This window comes from Lytechinus variegatus, chromosome 2 (genome assembly GCF_018143015.1).
Source record: "Lytechinus variegatus isolate NC3 chromosome 2, Lvar_3.0, whole genome shotgun sequence".
NCBI classification, from domain to species: Eukaryota; Metazoa; Echinodermata; class Echinoidea; order Temnopleuroida; family Toxopneustidae; genus Lytechinus; species Lytechinus variegatus.
Window position 1 is genome coordinate 15,513,596 of NC_054741.1, and position 22,495 is coordinate 15,536,090.

Genomic DNA, 22,495 nt, shown 5'->3' on the forward strand with positions numbered 1-22,495 from the left:
GAGTATGCATTGTCATATCTTGATATGCAAAATAATAGGTTAGTTCAGTCCATCGTTATAAGATATTCATTTTTTAGCAATGATATTATATGGCAGTGCGCAGTTTACTGGGAAAAAAAGAAATCTTTCCCCGTTGTCTTCAGGATATATACTTCTTACACGTCTCAAAACAAGTTCTTAAAAAAAGGTGCATCCTATTTGGTTTCACTCTGTCTAGAATCAAGATAGGCATAAAATTGTTTCCCCATCTTCTTTTCCCCCAACAAACACTTTTTATTCCGTTGGTTCAAGGATTTTATAAACCTATCAATAGTTTTATCTTCTTTCATTGAGAAGTTGCAGCCTATATTGTTCCACTCTTTCTGAAGTCTAAATATATAGGCACCATTTTTACCTTGACATCTATAATCAAACCTATTTCTATACCACTGACTCAGTGATGCTGTTAAACGTACATCTATCAATAGATTTATCATCTTTATTTTTTTTATTGAGAAGTTGCGGGTTATTTTGTTTCGTTCTCTCTGAAATCTAGAAATTCATCAACATCGTTGCTCTCTCCCTCTTTTATTCCATCTCACTAAACCTATTTTATACCAGTTGGTCCAACACGTCCAATTATCATGATTATGCTATCGATGGTTTCATATTCATTTCCTTCATAATTTGCAGCCTATTTTGCTTTACATCTCATTAAACCTATTCTTTACCGCTGGTTAGTGTCTGCTCTATGCCTATCAATAGTTGCATCTTCTTTTTGTTGCAATTTTTATTGCGTTTCATATTTCTTCAGTCATATTCACCTCTTTCAGTTCAGTTGAATGAATATTGATTGAACCCTCCCGTGCACTTATATTTCTAATACTATAATGTATACTCGAAAATACAATTGGCTCCATACAGCTATTCCTAGCTTTAAAAAACAATAAGTATCTTTGAAGTTAAAAAAATGATAAGCAAAAGGTCGAGGATACCTTGAGTAATATCAGATCACTTTTTCTCAAATAATTTTATTCATAAAATTTCTTCTGTGTTGTATACAAAAGACCATATTAGGTGAGGTTTTAAACTCGGATGGAAAATGAAAAGGCTTTAGAATTTCTGAGTATGGTCTTCCATAAAGAAAATAAGAATGAAAAAAATAAAATAAAATCACAGCTACAAGATGGTACATAACTCACATGGAAAGCCCTTTTAATCAAAGGTCAAGTCCACCCCAGAAAAATGTTCATTTGAATAAATCGAGAAAAAAATCAAACTAGCATAACGCATAAAATTTCATTTAAAATCGGATGTAAAATAAGAAAGTTATGACATTTTAAAGCTTCGCTTATTTTTCACAGAACAGTAATATGCACAACTCAGTACATGCAAATGAGACGGTCGATGATGTCCCTCACTCACAATTTCTTTTGTTTTTTATTGTTTGAATCATACAATATTTCATTTTTTGAAGATTTGACAATAAAGACCAACTTGACTTAACTATTAATCGTTTTTTCACTTGACAATGAAGAGAAAATGAGAATATTTCATAAAATAAAATACAAAAGAAATAGTGAGTGGATTACGTCATTATAGTTTCCTTATTTGCATACCGACCAGGATGTGCATAAACTGTTTTGCAAAATTACCCCAAGTAAGCGAAACTTTAAAATGTCATAACTTTCGTATTTTACATCTGATTTTGATGATATTTTCAGTGTTATGCTTGTTGGATTTTTCTCTTTTTATTCAAGTCCACTTTTTGTTTGGGTGGACTTGTCCTTTAAAGGTCAAGTCCACCTCAGAAAAATGTTGATTTGAATCAATAGAGAAAAATTAGACAAGCACAATGCTGAAAATTTCATCAAAATCGGATGTAAAATAAGAAAGTTATGACATTTCAAACTTTCGCTTATTTTCAACAAAATAGTTATATGAACGAGCCAGTTACATCCAAATGAGAGAGTCGATGATGTCACTCACTCACTATTTCTTTTGTTTTTTATTGTTTGAATTATACAATATTTCAATTTTTACAAATTTGACGTTTAGGACCTCCTTGCCTGAAGCACAAAATGTTAAAATAATAGAATTCCACGTGTTCAGGGAGGAATGAAACTTCATTTTACATGACAATGACGAGAAAATCAAAATATTTCATATTTCATATAATAAAATAAAAAGAAATAGTGAGTGAGTGATGTCATCAACTCTCTCATTTGGATGTAACTGGCTCGTTCATATAACTATTTTGTTGAAAATAAGCGAAACTTTAAAATGCCATAACTTTCTTATTTTACATCCGATTTTGATGAAATTTTCGGTGTTAGGCTTGTTGAATTTTTCTCTTTTTATTCAAATCAAGTTTTTGTTGGGGTGGACTTGTCCTTTAAAGGAAAGATCCCCCGGTATTTTTGCATTTCATCTTTATCCTCGTAGCCTAGATTACTGGATCGAGCTTCGGTTATGCTAAATGATTTATTTATTTATTAATTCAAACATAATTCATGCTTTTATGTTTTTTCTTCTAGTATTTATCTGATACATTTCATGTATGCATTTAAAATTGTCATGAATATGCATTTATTATAGTTGCGTACAAAGGACGAAATAAAACAGGAGCCATATATACCAAACTAACTATCATAATAATGGTTGGCTTATTTACCTCGTCTTTTGTATATTTAAAATCGAACCGTCGCCCCGCTTCGCAGTACCAACATATAGGCGAAGGCGGAGTAAGTTGAGCATAGGGGCAAATTGAGCCACCATCCCCAAGCCAATAATGAATCAGTCAGACATTGTGGTGGTGTTGACCCATTACATTACCCTTTATCCCGCCACATTGTTTTCGACTTTGAAACAAAAAGTACTTTTTTAGAGGGAAAAATACAAATTTACGCCAAAAAAGTTTTTTAAAAAGGGTGTAAAAAAGATCAGTGCCTTTTACCCACACACGTCTTTAAATAGAATAAAGAAATAAAAACAATATATGGATCTTCATTCTTGTCATAGTCTTTTACATGATGGATGCATAAGAGATAAGTGGATGTGAAAATATCGCATTAAGTTCGGACTGGGGTACTTTGAGCCAGCCAACATGGGGCAAGTTGAGCTATGGTAATTCTTATGGTAATTTATGATTAAAAAAAATAAACAAACCTTAAAAAGCCATTGATATGCAGGCAGAAAGGTGCAAATTCACATGACAGTTCTTTTACTTTTAGAGGATGTTAAAATTTATTGAGAATTAGCAAGTGAAAAGACTTGAAATAGAAAATTGACATTTCGTATACAGTTTTGTGGGTCAACTTACCCCACAAGGTGGCACAACTTGCCCCACACATGGGGCAAGTTGAGCCATTTGACATCTGTTTTTTCAAAGGTCACAATGAATTTCAGTGTGGGGGTAGAAAGTTATATATGGGAGAAAAATATTTCCCAAGAATCAAATTCAAAAGCAAGGTACTTATTTCTACAATATTATTAGTCATATCAATTATAACATGCAAAATGCAAAAAGTGTCACAACGTACCCCTACATGTACGTGTATCTCTGAATTTAACCACAGACTTTCTGTTGAATAAGTATGGCATTTTATTTTGATCTAAACATTTTTTCTCAAAGATAGGGGAAAGAAAACAAACTGACAAAAGGGAAAATAATGTATCACATTATTTTAATTTTATCATAACTATTAACTGATTATTATACAAATCATCATTAGGAATTGCTCTCGATATATCCATCATTAATCATTGATCAATATTAATTTCCTTACAAGTGCTTTTTGTAGATTCTGATGTCTGCACAGACTGTAATAATCGAAAAATTTGTTTTCGATACTTTTACATTTATTCATACTCTTCGCCTGGAGGTAGAGATGCTGGAAAAAGGGGGCAAGATCATCTATTGAAACTGTATAAATATTATGAATAAAGTCTAAAATACTACACCGGGAAATACTGGAGTATTCAGTCAGCTTTGTCCTTTTACCAGTATTTGTATGGTTTATTTTCCTGTATCTTGTCTTTCCAACTTTACTGATAGGAAGGTAAGCACAAACAAAAATGTACATGTACACTGTAAAAACTGTGGTGTTAAAACTGATACCAATTGGTGTTAATAGAGGACCACACCCTGAGGTGTTAAAATAACACCCTAGAGATTGAACATAACACCAAAAAGTGTAAATGTACCAACCATAGGTGTTGTAATAACACCTATAGGTGTACAACTAACATCACCATTTTAACACCGGTGTAAAATAACTGGTGTGGTCCTCTATGTACACCGGTTAACACCACAGTTTTTGCTGTGTATAATATTTTTTTCTGTTAAGGCTAACAAAGAATACTTGAAAATGTAGATCACATTACTGTTTCTACTCGTGCACAGAGAAAGTATTCTGTAATGCAAGTATTTTGTTAACTTTTTGTTAATTCTTTCTCAATTAACATGATTAATGTCTTGTGATATAATAAATTCGTGAATAAACAGTAGAAAATAAATCGAATTTATCAAACCATGGAGCTATTACAATGATGTCTATTTAGTAGATCCCATGTGGTATAGATTGCAGGAAATGTAACCATCAACCAATCAGACGTTGTTTTTTTTTTATTTCCAAGAATGTAGAAAAAAAAGTAGCTGTGGTTTAAATTCTAAATGTAAAACTTCTTTAAATTCGAAAAACTGTTTCATCCGACATCTATAAAAAATTTCAATGATGCTTATATAAGTTTCCTCTCTTTATTTAAATCATAATTATCATGAGCATTTTCAGCTTACAATGAGAAGTGTGAATAACCCGTGATACTAATATTATGAGGTGAGGTAAAATATCATTTTATTGTCAATAAAATAAGCAGTAAAAACGACTACAAGTGTACAAATTCAAACAGAATAATGATGGCGAACAGTACATAACTTTGTTGATATAGAACATGTTTTCTCAAGTCAAATGCGTGTGAATAAACTACAAGAGAACCAGACATAAAGTGTGTAAATTACAAATATGGAAGTCATTTCAGCCTGTTATACCTCTTAAGTAATCCGTTCATATTTCATTTACTTCCTACTTTTATAACCTATATTATATTCAGCTGGTATTTTCGTTTGTACTTTAGATTGTATGCATTATTTGCCATTATGTTGGACAAAATGTTATTTTGAATTGTATGCTTTTATCTGCACGGTATAGTGGAAGAACAGTCTATTGTTGTTACTTTACTTGATTCTGAGTGATAATTCTGCTCATTGCTGAATATCTGAGGGGCGTAACATGAAGCGATATGATTGATTTTTTTTCAAAATTTTTATACATAATTCGCCATATATTTCATACACTGACACTTAAACATATCTCGGGGTGGGTTCATGAAGGCGTGTGCTTGGAACGAACTGTCGGTGTGCCGCGTGTGCGTTGTGTGACAAAGAGTGTGAGTGTGTGTGTGTATTTGCAGAGATTGTCTAACGAAATAAATGCAGGAATGGACGCATCTTATTGTGTATTTCATTATATCTTAGTCATTATCATTATTGATTCTACAAAATGCAAGTTATGAAGAAATTACATTGATATAAAAAAATATATACATGTATATAAAGGAATGGCATGTGATGAAGCAGATGATTTAAAAGCTTGCATAATATATTGTACTCAATTAATGTTTTTGTGTATAAATTTGCTTTTACATGTTACATGATATAACAAAATTCAGATGTGACGCATGCACTTAGAATGAGTTTGTATTTAATCATGGAACGGTCGCAAAGCAATTCAGACTTTGTACCTGTCTAGGGATTTTAACAGTGCAAAACAAAATTTATATATTTATTGTTCCCCAATGAATACAGTAATATTATTTCAATAGTGTTATGGAAAGTATGACAATGTCTTACATAGAGAAAAAGAGGTAGTCTCTCTCCCACTCAGCAAGATTCCCTTTTGACATTGCTTCCTTTTCCAACTGCATTTCGTGTCTCTTTACGGCAACGAAGCATTTAATAAACTCGGGACCGAGGGCGTCAGTGATGACATCATCTTCCAGTAAAGACCCCACGGCTTCTTCCATGTTGTTCGGTAATATCTCTATTCCCTCTGGGAGATTGGAGTACCCGTCTCTCGCACCATCGATGCCTTCTGGGAGAGGAAGCTTCTTGATTATACCATCTAACCCTGCAGCAATCGTCGCAGCCATGCTGATGTAGGGATTGCACGCACTTGCACCGATCCGATTTTCTATGTAGGTGCCTTTGGCTCCATCAAGCTTAACTCTAATGGAGCAGGAACGGTTATCAGGACCCCAGGTAGCGCTCCAGGGAGCCCAGGAATCACGTTTGAATCTCTTGAGGCAGTTTGTGGTAGGTGCCATAAAGATTGTGATAGCTCGGGCATGGGCGAGAAGCCCAGCCACCCAATGCTGTCCGATCTCTGACAAACCAGTAGGACTTGACGAGTCATAGAGCTTTGGGATCTTACCCTCCGCATCCCAGAGCGAGTGGCAGTAGTGTGCAGACGAACCCAATTCATCTGGCCAAGGTTTAGTCATGAACGAAGCGATATATCCGTGCCGAAGTGCGATCTCCTTGATGCCCATCTTGAAAGTAGTAGCTGTGTCGGCAGCCTTGATGCCAAATTCTGGACGGTAGGTGATCTCCATCTGGCCGACACCGGCTTCAAGCTGGTAGTTCTCTATATCAACACCAGCTTTTGGAAGGTCAGCTATCACTTGTTGAAGAAAGGAATCATAGAACGATAAGCCGAGGAAACCCATGCATTTTCCTTTATCCTCTACTGGTTTCATTGTTTCTCTATCGACTATGAAGAATTCATGTTCATGGGCCGACCAGAGACACAGATTGAACTCTTTCAAACGCTCAAGCTGTCGTTTGGCAACAACCCGAGGGTAAGCGGGCACCTTCTCGCCGTTGTACTCTCCTTCGATCAAGACCCTAGCCGTGTTTGTACACCACGGTAGAATCTGAAATGTGTCCAGGTCAGGAAATGCCTTGCAGTCGGCATTGTGGATCTCTTCGCCATAGCCTGTGTTCTTACACGGTACACCTTCCGCGCCGAATGCCAAAAAACACATCGACATATTCACACCATTCGTGGCATTTTCACCAAAATGTTTTGCAGGGATCGACCGACCATGTGGCATACCGTACATGTGCGATTGTTCAAATCGAACAGTCTTGATGTTATTTTCTCTCAGTATTTTTAGAACTCTCTCCATTACTGATGCGTATGAAGTTGCTGTGTCGATCTGGGGAAAAACAAAAATACAAACAAAATTGACGACCTATAATTATAATATAACATACACATGAAATATTAAAGCAAAGTAGAACCAGTTATGCGATATATTCAAACACTTTTATTTTGGAAACATAACTTAAAAATGGTTTGGTTTCTTCAAGCTTTGTGTAGCAATTACTACCGGCTGACAATGACGTATTTGTACAGTAGTAGATGCCAACTATGTATATACCGCTTTTATACAAATTGAAAACCTATAATGACTTTCACTTTTCTTTTCAATGATTGGGAGTGATTTAATTTATATTTTCTTTTGATAATTGTACATTGTAAGTATATGTTCATCTTCACATATACTTACATGTGATTGTATGTTACTATGTCAACTGTATAATAACTGTAAATATCAAAAATTAAAAGTGGAAAATAAAGACAACTGAAATGAATCGAATTGAATTAATTTGAATTGAACATTCCCTGGGGTCCGTGGCGGAAAGAGGTGTATTCAGGGACGTTCCACAGCTCAAATTAAATCCATGTCATTTTCCACAAAAGCTTGCACCGAGTTACTTTAGCACCTAAATATTATCATGGGTTCACGTGCCTGATTTTTTTATATCGACCTTTGAAGTTAACCAATTTGAAAGGTCTCGAGAAATACACAATGAAAATGATTTGGCATTTTTAGACCCCATGAAATCACAACGTGGGGTGTAAACCTCTATTACTCAGTCAAAATCAATCTATATTTTACCAAATTTTACGTGATAGTTTAGAATTGTATACTTAAGATAATGAATCCATTCATATTGCTATTCGTTTGCATATTAAAGATAAGCAGCACCTTAAATTTTGAAAATATGGTGTAAAAGATAACAAAAACAAATCTAAAAAATTTGAAATTTATATAACAAATTTAAGAAGTACAGTAAATGCTGCACGTTATACAAAACCCATGTCATTATCACCAGATTTTGCATAGTTGTAAAGAAAGGTATATTAAAGAGGTGTGATATACAACAAATGTGCCTTTAATAACCGAAAAATTGTCAAAGGCTTGTAATGTATACGCAAAGAAAAATATGGGCTAAAATTTTAACCTGCACGAGGGTAATTATGTGTCCAACAATTCTGAGGCAGTATTATACCCATTGCGGGAAGCATATTGTCCAGTAAGGTTAAAGAATAAGCAGCAATTACTTTAGAATGCATGGGCAAAAATTTTCATCACACCTGGTAAATGAAAAATTCCAAAAAGAAATGCCCAATTACCCTCATGGAGCATTCTTACCCAATATTTTTAGAGTGTAACCACTATCCCATTTAACCAAACTCCGGGGGGAGGGGGCATACATTGACGAGTGGATACCATGTGCGACCAAAAAAAAACACGTAAAAAGGATGTCTTTTTCAAGATAGGGCACGTTACGTACGTAACGTAATAAAGGTGTCAAAACACTTAAATAATGAAAAAGGTATCTCTTTTTGCTAGGAAGGCTACTTGTTTAGGGTCAAATTTCATGAATTTTAAAGGGTATAAAAAATTAAGACTATTTTGTTTTATAAAGGACATGTTTTTTGCCCCAAGAGTCAACACTACGTGTTAAGAGTACGATTTGCGCGAGGTGTGGGAGGTGGGGCTGTATTTAACCCAATGATGTAGGTAAAGGTAAAACCGACGACCGTGACATAACATTTAAAATATCGCTGTACTTGTTTAGGGGTCCAATTCAGGGAATACTTGCCAATATAGTATCGTTTTGTTTCCAATACATGTTAAGGGTAGGGTTTCACACGCCAATACTTGTTAAGGGGTGCATTTTCAGAATATGGAAAATACTTGCTTCGGGTGCCTTTCGAGACCCCATGGTCGCGCATGGTATCCACTCGTCAATGGAAGTGGCCCCCTCCGGGATCAAGTTCGAGGTAATATTCGCCATACTTCGCAGCACTACAGAGTAAAATATTCTGAATATGCCAGATGGGGATATGCGAGTCAGTGCAATTCCCGACAGCGCGTTATTGATCGGTTGAAATTCAAGTTGAATTTTATTTTTAGAGTTACGTTTGATTGCAACTCTATATCGGCAACGGCCGGGCCCCATGATTACTTGGGGCTGAGTAGGTCAAAGCTACATAAATATATCCATTATGCAAAATTTTGAGGAACACACTCCTTCTCATGCATCCCCAACTTGACCTCCCCTCCCCCACAAAAAACCTTTGGCAGTAGCGCCTGCATTACAACATTTAAAATAGCAGCAGTGCTGACTCTGAAAACAATTGAGATGAATAATTTTTCACACAATATACTCCCTTCATTTCATTTCCTAAGGAAGTACTAATTTTTTGTTGATCTCAAATATGACCTTTGACCAGTGGCGTACCCAGGTTTATCCATGGGGGGGGGGGGCAAATTCTTCCGCCAAAAATTTGACAAGCAAAAAAAAACGTCTTCAACCGCAAATAGAGGGTTTCGTACCAGAAAAAAAATTGACTAGCAAAAAAAAAGGTCTTCAAGTTCAAAAGAGGGGGTCGGTTGTGGCTAGTCAGGGATCAGTTTTGACTCGTCAGGGGGGACAGGGGTACGTCCCTTGCATAAGTTGTGACTCGTCGGGGGGGCACTCTGCCCCCCCCCCCCTCTTAGGTAGGCCAGTGCCTTTGACTTTCATCATCAAAACTGGGGAACATTTCATGGACCCTACTACCCTTCTTCGTAGGGTCCATGCTGTCAGTACTGAAAAAATACTTTATATACTATAGTACTGAGGCCAGTACCTCTCAGCCAGTCAATGCCCCCCCCCCCCCTCCTGAAAATGGCACTGATGATCACTGATCATTTGTAGTCTGCAGGCACAGACCCTGATTGAAACTTTGATCAACAAGTGTGCCTCCACGCAAAGACTAGCACGTACAAAACTTGCTGTTCCAACCTGGGCGAAATAGCCTTCAGTACACAAGGCATGAGTATGCTGCACATTCAGACCCTTAACTCGAGTGAAGGGTTTGCCCAGCAGACTAGATCATTATTTTGTGCGATTTTCAAGAGTCTCGTCAATAGTGGATGAAACTCACATAACTACTCTCTGCGTGACTACGATAGAGCCGCGTATTTCCGGCGCAACAATGCAGGCGTTTCAATTCTGCATAGTAATGGCAACCTGTCACTGACAAGAGGAAGACATACTTCTTATTACCTACCATATGCCATGCATACGTTACCTATATATTCAATGTTTGCACACATCAGCTCTGGAAAATAACTATAAAGATATATAATTTTCGGATTGATTCAACTTACCAAAGAACACTTTCTCTGATTCTAATCAGGTTAAAATCAACTGGAAAGAGGTTTGATCGCTAACAAAGCTATTTCGACGTACTGTACAGCTCTACACTCGCATATTAAAGGTCCAAGAGGAGGGCGATTGAAATCTCACTCAACGTGACCTGATAATGAACTTAACCTTCGGACTGGAGGGCACATGGATGTTTACGGCTGAAAATTGCATGTATGTACAGCCAACAGAAGAACAAATAAGATTCTGTTGATCGTGATATATCACATTTACTCTACCTCGCATTTTGTCAGGGTCAAAAATTGAAAAGGAATGAAGAAAATAAAGGAACAAATAGGGAAGATTATTACTGAGAGAGTGAGAGTATGTAGTATGTAGTGTAACATTATAATCCCATGTAGGGGCCGCGGAAGGGGGGGGGGGGGGGGTGGGTTAAGAAAACCGTGTACAAAAACGTAAGAAATGACCATATATGATTGTGATATTTTGCATGGTCAGCCCCCCCCCCCCCCACTTTGAAAACCGTTCCGCGGCCCCTGCCATGTTGTTGTTTTTTCTTTGAAGACAATGAGCTTAACTATAGCAGGAAAGAGTTTATATCAGGGGTTCCGAGCGTGAACCAGATGGAGGTTCGGAACCTCTCTAGTATGATCACTTCCGGAACTCCCCATGGCCAATCAAACTTTCGCCAATGTAGGGGCCCCGAAAGATATTTTCATCCACAATTTCCCCGATCGGCCGCTAAAATAAATAATGCGAGCGTAAGCTCAAATTATTGGTTATTTCATGTATTCAGACAAGAAAATGAACGTGCACAGCAAAATTTGAAATATATGGGGCCTGCTGAACTAAACACTAAAGACTGTTTGCAGTACGGTGACTCATAAAGACTGGCCTATATACATTTATTTGGCCACCCAAATAATGTGAGGGCGAAACAAGAAGTGAAATCTTTTTGATACTTCTGACCTGAAAACTGGACAGTCTAAGCACTTTTTGTACCAATATTAAGCATGGAGCCATACGTGGATACAGTGAAGTGGGCGAAGCAGCCGCCCCCTATCGGCGGCGCAAAAAAATAAGGAGATTGGAAAGAAAGATAAGAGGAGGAAAAAATTGTTTGAAATGAAGGGACGGGTGCATGTAATTGGAAAAAAGGAGAAAACTTTTTGGTCAATATATAGAAATAACTGTAGTTTGCGTTTCGCGCTTGCATTATTGCCTGTTGAGGGAGATAAAACACGGGACTTAGATTATCCCGTACTCAAGTCAACGTTCCACGACCAAGAATATAAAAAAGAGAAAATGAAAGGAGCAAGATATGATGTTATTTTCTGAATATCAAGTCAAAATCAATCACAAAATTGAAAAGGTCAAAATGTTTGCTCTCTGGCTTCGCTCCTTCTGATCTTTTGTGAAATTTTGCCCCAGCGCCATGAGATGCCCTTCAATATTTTTTCTCAGTACTCTTTACGCAGTGAAACGCAATAAATAAAAACAAAACTCGTAGCTGTTGTTGGTAGTTGTAAATATCTTCAGAAATCTCTTAACGTTAGCTGTACAGTGCGTCCCATAAAAAAACGAAACCGTAATTGAGTGTAATTTCTTGCTATCATGACCATAACTCTGCTTCATGGGATGTACATAAGATTTGCTTCTCTCCTTGCATTTAACGCCCATCCCAACGTTCATAATGCACGCATGACTGAGTCGGAACGATGGAAAGTGGTGCTACCAAATTTTCATTTGCACGAGCCAGTTGCGATTTAGAGAGTAAGTTTTCTGTCTTTGTACTGCTATCTATTCGGAAAACAAAGCTCATAACTATAACATCCAACTTTTCTGTATGTTACGCGCAAAATGTGAATTATGCACGATCGAGAAGAGGTTGCATGAAAACTTGTGTAATTTCTACTTATTCTACGGATCGTTGAAAAAAGCATTGCGTTTTCTCAACAAAGCAGCTATAGCAGACAATGTTCTGAGTTACGGCGAATGCACGGTGGGTACGATCTTGCAACGTTGGATGAAGGAGAGAGGGGGGGGGGGTGAGATACAAATAATGAAAATTACCATCGCAACATTGAATTCCCATAGCCATACAGCCCAGACCGAGTAAACTCGCGATACTATAGTCTTGATTCAGTTAGTCAAGTTTCGTAATTTTATTCAAATTTAATACCAACACTAAACGACTTTTCTTTCCCGGCCCGAACAGCATTCACCGTTATAGCCCATTGTCTGCTGCTTTGAAGCGAAATTATTATTTTTTCAACGATCCGTCGAATAAGTAGAAATTAAGCAAGTTTTGATTTACCCTTTTCTAGACTATGCGTAATGCATAAGGGCTCATACGAAAGAGAAAAGATTGATATTTAAGTTATGAACTTTTTTCCGAATAGAGAGCAGTAAAGTAAGAAAACTCACTCAAAATTGTAATTTGCTCATGCAAATAAAAATTTGGTAGCGCCAGTTTCCATTGTTCTAACTCAGTCAAGCGTGCATTATGAACGTTGAGATGGCCGTCAAATGAAATAAGAGAAGCATATCTTTCCATTCGTGTATATTTCGTGAAGAAGTTTTATGATCATGAGAGCAAAAAATACACTGAATTACGATTTCGTTTTTTTTTCTGGCACGCACTGTAACTTCATTGGTTAAATGTCCCTTCGAGATCTGACGCTGAAAGAAACTGATTTCTTTAATGAAAATCTAGAGAAACGTGAACTTGTTGCAAAAATGAAAATTGAATGATCATACCAGTGAAATGTACAAAAGAAGTTTCAAGGAATAAAACAGACCATAGAAATGATTTACACTCGGCTGAGTTCCTTTCTCGAAGAGCGACAATGATTATAAAATCCAAGATCTTCTTTGATATAGTTCACAAGCTTCCGGAGATACCTGGAGATACTGGGGCTCAGCGGAACAGTATTAAAAGAAAACCCCGAGACTATAAAGTCTCTCAATCAATTCACCTCAAACTGTATTTTCGATCACGGAATACTAAGGTTAAGCAAAATATCAGCACTTCATTATTCTAAAATATCATCGTTAATTTTAACCTGGACATCGCGTTTTTCGCATTCATCGCACTTCCCTCGTTCTTTCTGAGTCTCAATCGTTCAAGTTTAATAAAACACATCCCGATTGTTTTGTTTGGTACTGCAGATGGTATATTACATTACAATATTTCATGTGAATAGAAAATTTCAAAATCCTTGTTATGATGAAAGGAATAATAGAATGCGAGGAAAATATCCGAAGTCATATGAAGATATAAAGAACTTACGAGAAAATGCCATTGACATGATTCTGATTCCATTTTAGTTGACCCCCCTCCCCTCCTCGATCCTCAAGTCCTCTCCCCCGTAAGTAAACATTTTTTAATATTTAGGACAGCCTTTCTACCTATATTACGGAGACAAATATTTTCATAACATATCAGGAAAAAATAATAATCCATTTTGGAAAATATTTTTTCTATGCTGTTTCAGTATTTACGAAATGTAAAAATGGGAATTGGTTAGGGCAACCTTTATGGAAAAACCGTAAAATGGAAGTCTGCTTTTGTTTATTTCAAACAGTGGCATGATAAGGGGACGAGATTTATTATGATGATTAAGAAGGAAATATAATTATACATTTAACCCAATATGTCAGGCACTGTGATATACGTTTAATTAATTGGAACTTAAAAAACCATAGAAGTCATAGAATATGTGAGCCAATTGTTATTCCACTTATTTCTCGTATAATGCATGATAAAAAGGGATGTATAGAAATAAACTCCTCAAAAAAAGTTTGGAAACCTGAATTTGATCAATAATCCCTCCTCGGTTTTATTAAATATCAATGTGTAATTAATATTAATGAATAGACCATTTAATTTTCTTTAAAATGATACCCAACATGATATGATTATGGTTCACATGTAGGTGCAGTGCCTTGAAATCCCGGGGGGCCAGTTACATTGACGAGTGGATACCATGCGCGACCAAAAAAACACGTAAAAAGGATGTCCTTTTCACGATAGGGCACGTTACGTACGTAACGTGATAAGGGTGTCAAAAACACCAAAATAATGAAAAAAGGGTATCTATTTCGCTAGGAAAATTACGTGTTTAGGGTCGAATTTGCGGGGATGATAAAACAAAATTAAAATGTTTTATAAAGGATGTCCTTTTTGCCCCAACACTACGTGTTTAGAGTCCTATTTGCGCGAGGGGTAGACGGTTGGGTCGTACTAAACCAAATAAGGCAAAGCCGACGACCAAAGGACCCGTAACAATAAAACATTCCTGTACTTGTTTAGGGGTTCATTTCAGGGAATATTTGCCAAAGTATCGTTTTGTTTCCAATACTTAATAAGGGTATAGGTTTTCACACGCCAATACTTGTTAAGGGGTGCATTTTCATAATATGGAAATTACGTGTTTAGGGTGCTTTTCGAGACCCCATGGTCGCGCATGGTATCCACTCGTGAATGGAAGTGGCCCCCCCGGGCTTGAAATGTGGGGCAAAGTCAAAATTCTAAAGTTGCAAAAAGACACAATATTGAAAGTCACTGTTCTTTTTCCGTGGTGATGAGTGAGATTCTCAGCGGTTTCTTTTGACTTTGATCGATAACCCCTCCTCGGTTTTAGTAAATATCAATGTGTAAACAATATCAATAAATAGATGATTCATACCCTCTTGATATGATTATGGTTCACATGGAGGTGCAGTGCCTTGAAATGTGGGGCAAAGTCAAATTTCAAAAGTTCCTGTTTTTCCCGTCGTGATGAGTGGATTTCTCAGCGGTTTCTTTTGTTTTCATGCACCTTAACATCAACATTAACATGCAATCAAACACAACTCTGCACAGGAAAACACATAAGAAACAAGCAAACATGCATGGGTATTTCAAACCACGACTCAAACCATGTTAAGTCACAAAACCATCATTCCCGACCTTTCGTTGGAAGAACGCGAACGCCAATTTACGACGCTAGTCGATTTTGGAAGAGACTTTTGGGCCCGTCGTCATGGTCGTAAAACTCTGTCCTGCAATGCAAATTGTGTGATATGAGATTTTTTTCCTTTCGCATCTGGAACGGAAACATTCAATTTACGTTTCGTGTGCAAAATTCTGGTTGCTACTATGGTAACAGCGATATATCCGATTTAAGACGACTTTCCAAATCCACATTAGGTTCCTCCCATGCAGAGCTCGAGAGGCCGCCTGTGGGGCCCACTTCCATTGAAAAAGGGAATACCAGGCGCGACCACGCGTAAAAAATGGAAAGAGTGGGTAAGTATGTTACGTACAGTTATAAGGGTGTCAAAAACGATGATCAAAATACTGAAAAAGGGGATATATTTCAAATACTTGTAGGGTGTCACAGCCCAAATACTTGATAAGAGATGCATTTTCATAATCTGGAAAAGACTTACTTCCCTTATTAGGGTGCTTTTCGAAACCCCATGGTCGCGCCTGATATCCTCTCATCAATGGAAGTGTACCCCCGGGAAATCCACCATTTCTGCGGAAAGTAAAATATACTGCCCATTACATTATGTGCTAGAGGCATATCGTTTGTGTAGAAGGAGCAGGTGAAAGAAAAAAAACGCAAATTTTGATGTTATTCAGACGGTTTATGGCCTATTGCATGCTGTGCACATGTCAACGCATGTGAAATGATTCGGCCGGAGAGATGATCAGACCCATGGAATCAATTGCCTGTGATCCACAAATAATGCACATTAAATGCAATATCGATTCAATGGACTGTAATTATCTACATCTAAGCCTTAATTCGGTAAGTTTTTCCTTACTCAATATGTACTCGATTTGTTTGAAAAACCACTTTCTTATCAATGTCATAATCTACATTTTGCATGTCTCCAGCCAGCTGGAGTCATAGCCATGATATAAAGTTACAGTCCCGCCGCAAGCTCATGGCATGGCATGCTGGTATCGTATGAAAGAACTTTGCACACGAAAAGCAAGATCTACAGGGCCAGAAACACAAAGCTTAGCAATAATTGTAGAACATTTTTCTACGTTTGATTGTATTGACTGTAATGTAAAATCAATCTAGGAAATCAAGTCTATGATTAATCGTTAAATTTTGAGTTACCCGACTCTAATCTCGCGTTGTAGAGGTTTGCGAAAGGTGCCTAATTAATAAACCACGACAAATGAAGAAGCAGGGGCTCGATTTTAATGGATTTTGACACAGACAAAAGATTCATGTTCTGTATTGACCCTTCATGACTATTTCTGCTCGTTTTACAGCTTTTCAATTCAGACCTCATCCATCACTTTTGAATCCTGCTCTTTTCGTGATGGCATGATCATAACAAGCATGGTATCATTTTAAAGAGAATTCAACGATCTTTTGAATGATGTAAATCATGCATTGTGTAAAATTGGAAGTTGGGAGAAATTAATGGCCAAACTCAGATTTCCAAACTTTTTTTGAGGGGTTAATATACAGACTATACTGATAGGAAATCAAGATTTTGGCAAAACTGTTGCAACAAAATGGGGAAGAATTCCAATCTTTTAGATCACACCCCGGGATCACACCATAATCCCTTTTCTTTGATCGGATGATTTTCAGAATCATAATGATCAACATTAGCCTAGAATATTTCAAATACAAAAATTTCGATAGAGTTGTGTTTTTAAATGATATTCTATTCAAAGTGACGATTACAGATACGGAGTGCTGTACATTTTGTACTGTAAAGGAAACAAAGGAACATTATTTTTACTTTTGTATTTTCAGTAGAAATATATGGAGCAAAGTAGACTCGTGGATATCATCGCCTATCTTCACTATTAATTTTGCTCTACAGAATATATTGTTTGGATAAATGGAAAAGCGAAATGATGCTTTGAATTGTATAATTACTTTAGTAAAACAACAGTTTTTCTTTTTGAGGCGAGCAATACTATACCTGAATTTAAAAGATTCGAAAATCAATTTTAAACAATTACATTAAATATTATTTAGATGAATGTTACCTTTATGGTTTGTATTGGAACGGAAAAAATAATAATGTGAACTGAATTATGCTGATGCATTTGCCTGTATAATTTACATACATCTAATTTTTTTCTTCTGTAAACGTGCAAGTTTTCTTTTATTGTAAATAAAATTGCCCTGTAGGACAAAACTATGGGGGAAAAGAATTTATGACAATAAGGTCCTGTTACTTTGGAGCAGTAAATGTGCCCTTTTAGGCCTTTATCAAAATCTTCTGCTTATTTTTTGTTCCTTCTTCTTGTTTTTTCTTCTTGTTCTTTTTCTTCTTCTTCTTCTTCTTCTCCTTCTTCTACATCATCATCTTCTTCTTTTTTTTGTTTTAAATCATATTTTATTTCTTCCTCATATCACATGTAAAAATAAATATAACATGACATCATTAACATAATTGTTTCAAGTTTACACATAAACCTTTTAACATGGTAAGAAAGGGAATATATATGAATTTCAAATGTAAACTGGTCAATCTGGTCACATTTCTTTAACAACTTATAATCACGAAGGGATTAATACAGAACAGAATCCGGGTACAACAATTCTATTAGCTGAATTACGGAAATACACGACTTAAAACCAGACCCTTAGCTACACTTAATCCCCCCCCCCCCATAAACGACGAATAAAGAATAATAATAATAATAATGGTAATAGAAATAAAAAAATAAAACCTTATTAGTGGTGGAGGACTGTGGGCTGATTCGTCAAAGTGCTCCCATTTTCTTAAACGGGAGTTCCCCTTTCCGTTGCAAGCCGTTTCTCTTCTTTTCTATTTTCAATTAATTTATCTCTAATTTCCTTTACATTTGGAGGTAATCCCTTTTCTCTACCATGGAAGATCATTAATTTTTTCAAAATTATAAAGTGGTTTAAAGGTATTGTTTAACTTTGTGAGCAGCTGATTTAAAAAATTCTCAAACCAAGATGAAACATGTGTACAAGTGCATATATTAGAACTAATAAACCCTGAAAACAACCATTATTGAGAATGAAAAGCCAAAACTACAAGGCAAACCTCGATTTTGTAAATAGGCGTCTTATAGACACCTAAATAGTACACATAAGTGTATGGGATGAAATTAAGATGCTTTTTCCGGTCACTTTATATTTCAATTTTTGAAGCACTAAATAATCATTTTCGAACGCAATTTTTTCGGGGCTTCATTTTTGGAACATATCACAGACACAGGTGACAAGTGTGACCTTCTAGCTCAGATTTTTTAAAAGTCAAACCAATGTTAAACAATCACTTTAATAGTTGTCCTGTTTCTACATTAGTCCCATTTATTCCAATGTGAATTTGTTTCCAAGATATTCTCTTAAGAAACGGTAAGTTTAATCTATTAGCACATATCTCCCACGGTCTTTTAATTATATTACACTAAAAAAATACATGTTGATATGTTTCTTCTAAAATATTACAATATGAACACAACCCATTTATCTGAAGTTTGAATCTGTGTAGATGATGGTTCGTATAGACTATTCTATACAATAATTTAAACTGAAACTCTCAATTTGCTAACTAATGTGCACAACCTAGGCTGAACAAAATCTTTTTCACTCCTTTAACTGTTATATTACAAACTTCCATTTCCTGTTTTTACATTAGTCCCATTTATTCTAATATGAATTTGTTTCAAAGATATTCTCTTAAGAAACGGTAAGTTTAATCTATCAGCACATTTCTCCCACAGTCTTTTAATTATATTACACTAAAAAATACATGTTGATATGTTTGTTCTAAAATATTACAATATGAACACAACCCATTTATCCGAAGTTTGAATCTGTGTAGATGATGGTTCGTATAGACTATTCTATACACTAATTTAAACTGAAACTCTCTCAATTTGCTAACTAATGTGCACAACCTAGGCTGAACAAAATCTTTTCCACTCCTTTAACTGTTATATTCAATTCAATTCAAATATTATAAACTTCCATTTAGTTATAAAAAAACAGAGCTAATTTCTACATTTTTGCTTATTTGACTTCTACACCATTTTTGCATTTATTTCTTCAAATGTATAAGCTTTCTTTGTAAATACTATTTCTAGGCTGAGGCCACAGTGGAAAGACTTCCTTTCCGGCTGAACGTTTCTTTTCCATTCATGAGGAATTATTGAATACATTTTTTTAATTTTTGTTATTTCTTCTTTACTTAAACCCTTTGAAATAAAATAAGCATCCTTTTTCAATAACCCTTTTCATCACAAATATGGTGAAGTCGATATATATTTTTCAAAAACAAATTTTCATCAAATAATGTTTTGCCATACAGCTGAATATATTTATTGTTATACAAAATTTCATTTCCCTTGTAATTCTCTTCTGCTTTAACATAATCTTTTCATATCCGTCCATCTTTGTTGAAGTTTTTGTTTCTCCAGAGAGATCCGTGATAGTCTAGTTAGTTTAGTTTAATATAGTTTGTCGCAATGCTTATCATCACATCTAAAATATTTTTAATTATTAAAGAGCGATTCCTCTTAATCAGTATCATTAGAGCATATGTCTAATACCTTGGTCACATTTGCTCTACGGCGGCCGTACGGCGAGTCGAAAACAGCCGTTTTAACATTTTTGTACCAACTACATATAGGTGGTCTCCATTAAATTTAATACAACGGCTGTTTTCGACTCGCCGTACGGCCGCCGAGAGCAAATGTGACCAAGGTATAAGTATTCATTCTCCCCTGCACCAGGGAAATACAATCCGAATGGTTGTATTTCTGACTTATTAAGGTGTTCATTATTAATATAATGTGGGTGTAACCAGTCAAGGTTTAAGAGCATATTTTTATTCAATAACCACTCATTTTATGAGCATGCGCAGTCCAATGCCAAACCCAATTTAGATCTGGAATCTCATATATACCTGTATAACATCTCACATAGAAACTTCACAGCAAATTTGCATCCATTAAAGGAGAGGTTAGAAGCAACATCTTCCTAAACTTCAATCTGTTTGGGTAAATTGAACGGTGTTATTAAAACGTATTAATATATTGTGAAAGATAAAATTCTTATTTTTTAACATAATATTATACATCAGATAGTTTACAGAATATTGCATTTCGTTTCGAACTTAACTAACGAAATATAAACATTCCACCATTCATTTCAGAGTGCCAGTTCATCGTTTCAAACATGGGAATACATTTCGTAAATCGCTACCATATCTTTATATTGATCACCTTTCATCATGCTTCGATTGGACATTCCATGGAAACCCACACCGAATTGAAAACGAAGCAAGCGGAGACGAAAAAGAATGTGAGTCTTGCAGAGGAATCCTACTCAACGGCATATGATTATGAAGTCGGCCCAACAGATGCTGCATTCACACAGACACAGGATACTGCTGACAGGTTTGGCGGAAAAGATGTCTCCACTCCTGATGGCTCTACTACCGAAGGACAAACTCGAGTCAACGGAAGTGCACCTGACCACGTTCAGCAAACCTGCGATCGATGGGTATGGAATCCTATGAGATGGCGGTTAGCAGAATGCGTCCAGATAGTAATATCTGTGTTTGGCATCACTGGTAATATTTTGGTCATTACAGTCCTAGCGAAACGTAGCAACACCTTGCGTTCGATGGACACCCTAGTTGCAACACTTGCGGTTGCTGATCTCTTCAGCTCAGTGTTTATTTTCCCGATTCCAACCAGTAAGTTCCTGCCTAACACCATATTTGGTGTACTCTACTGCAAACTGATCGATTCCCTGTTTCTTTTATTTGTTGGTCTCACCACATCTTCATATATCTTGATGGCGATCGGCATTGAACGATACCTAGCCATATCATCTCCATTCAAGCATATTCTTATCTTCACTTCCAGAAACACCAAGATACTCATTTGCTCTGTATGGCTTTGTGCCGGTGTTTTGTCCAACCTCTTCATACCTTTCGTATTTGTCCTTACTCCAGAGTGCACATGTCTCTACCACGTAGTTCCGAATCTCATTCTGTCTGTTGGAATATACAATTACACCGTGACAGTGTTGATTCCTGTTTCCTCTCTAGTCGTCGTGCAAACCCTGACGGCATACTCCCTTCACACCCAACGGTTGATCACCAAAAACGCACAGATCCAGAAGAATGCCAAACCATCTTTTCACGTAGTCGCCCGCAACAGAATCATCAAGCTGATGTTAGTCGTTGTCAGTATCTACATCATCTGTTTCTTTCCAAACCAGACAGCGTTTCTCTTGCTTAATGTGGGTTTGCTGCCTACCTCCTTCGTCTGGAGCCCTCTAAGTTCTGGTTTGATAAACCTGATGTTCCTGAATTCCTGTATCAACCCAATCATCTATACCATCAGGTATCCACCTTTCCGTGACGCTGTCAAGGATCTGCTGTGCGGTATCACCTCATCCTCACAAAACGCTCCGCTCTTTGGTCAAAAGTCCGAGCAGTCAACTAAAAGTCAAGTGAATGGAGAATCGCATGAAATTTGAAAGAGAGCGGTCATGGATGCAGATACCACAAGGAGATACACCAACCATGGACCTACTACTGCTGGTAGGTCCATGCACCAATCAAGCAGTGCAATTTTAGGTGGAGTCAGTACCACATGCATTTGATTTTTTAACAGTTTAGTGCTGAAAATATTAAATTTCAAGATAATACTAGAAGGCGACATTTCGGATATGTACGCTTATCCTAATCATTTGAATGTGACTGAGCCGGCAAAGGCGTTACGTACACTGGAGCGCCCTCTCCCATGTGCATCAAACATGTCAAAGGTATCCGACTAACAGAGCGCATCCGTTCAAATTAAACCTCAGGTACACATGCGTAAAAAGAAACATTTTACCTTTATTTCTGAAGGGAATATTCACATGAACGTGGGTGACTTCACAGGAGGGGGGAGGGGGTGAGCGACAGTAATGAATTAGAGGA

General features: G+C 36.5%; 2 protein-coding genes across 2 annotated transcripts; one reads left to right on the forward strand and one right to left on the reverse strand.

Annotated features, from left to right (window-relative positions):
- Window positions 1-4,654: 4,654 nt before the first annotated feature.
- On the reverse strand, window positions 4,655-10,722 carry LOC121407418 (lengsin-like). The gene is made up of 2 exons (XM_041598484.1): window positions 10,552-10,722; window positions 4,655-7,257 (listed from the first exon to the last, which is right to left on the reverse strand). Exon 2 carries the CDS (start codon window positions 7,225-7,227, stop codon window positions 5,887-5,889), a length of 1,341 nt encoding a protein of 446 aa, XP_041454418.1. The 5' UTR covers window positions 7,228-7,257; window positions 10,552-10,722; the 3' UTR covers window positions 4,655-5,886.
- Window positions 10,723-20,811: 10,089 nt separating this feature from the next.
- On the forward strand, window positions 20,812-22,050 carry LOC121409667 (beta-2 adrenergic receptor-like). Its single transcript, XM_041601576.1, has one exon. It carries the CDS (start codon window positions 20,812-20,814, stop codon window positions 22,048-22,050), a length of 1,239 nt encoding a protein of 412 aa, XP_041457510.1.
- The last annotated feature ends 445 nt before the right edge of the window (window positions 22,051-22,495 follow it).

What these genes read in the sequence shown, in the direction of transcription:
- LOC121407418 (XM_041598484.1), bottom strand. Translation starts at nt 7,227, where the DNA reads ATGGAGAGAGTTCTAAAAATACTGAGAGAAAATAACATCAAGACTGTT.
- LOC121409667 (XM_041601576.1), top strand. Translation starts at nt 20,812, where the DNA reads ATGGAAACCCACACCGAATTGAAAACGAAGCAAGCGGAGACGAAAAAG.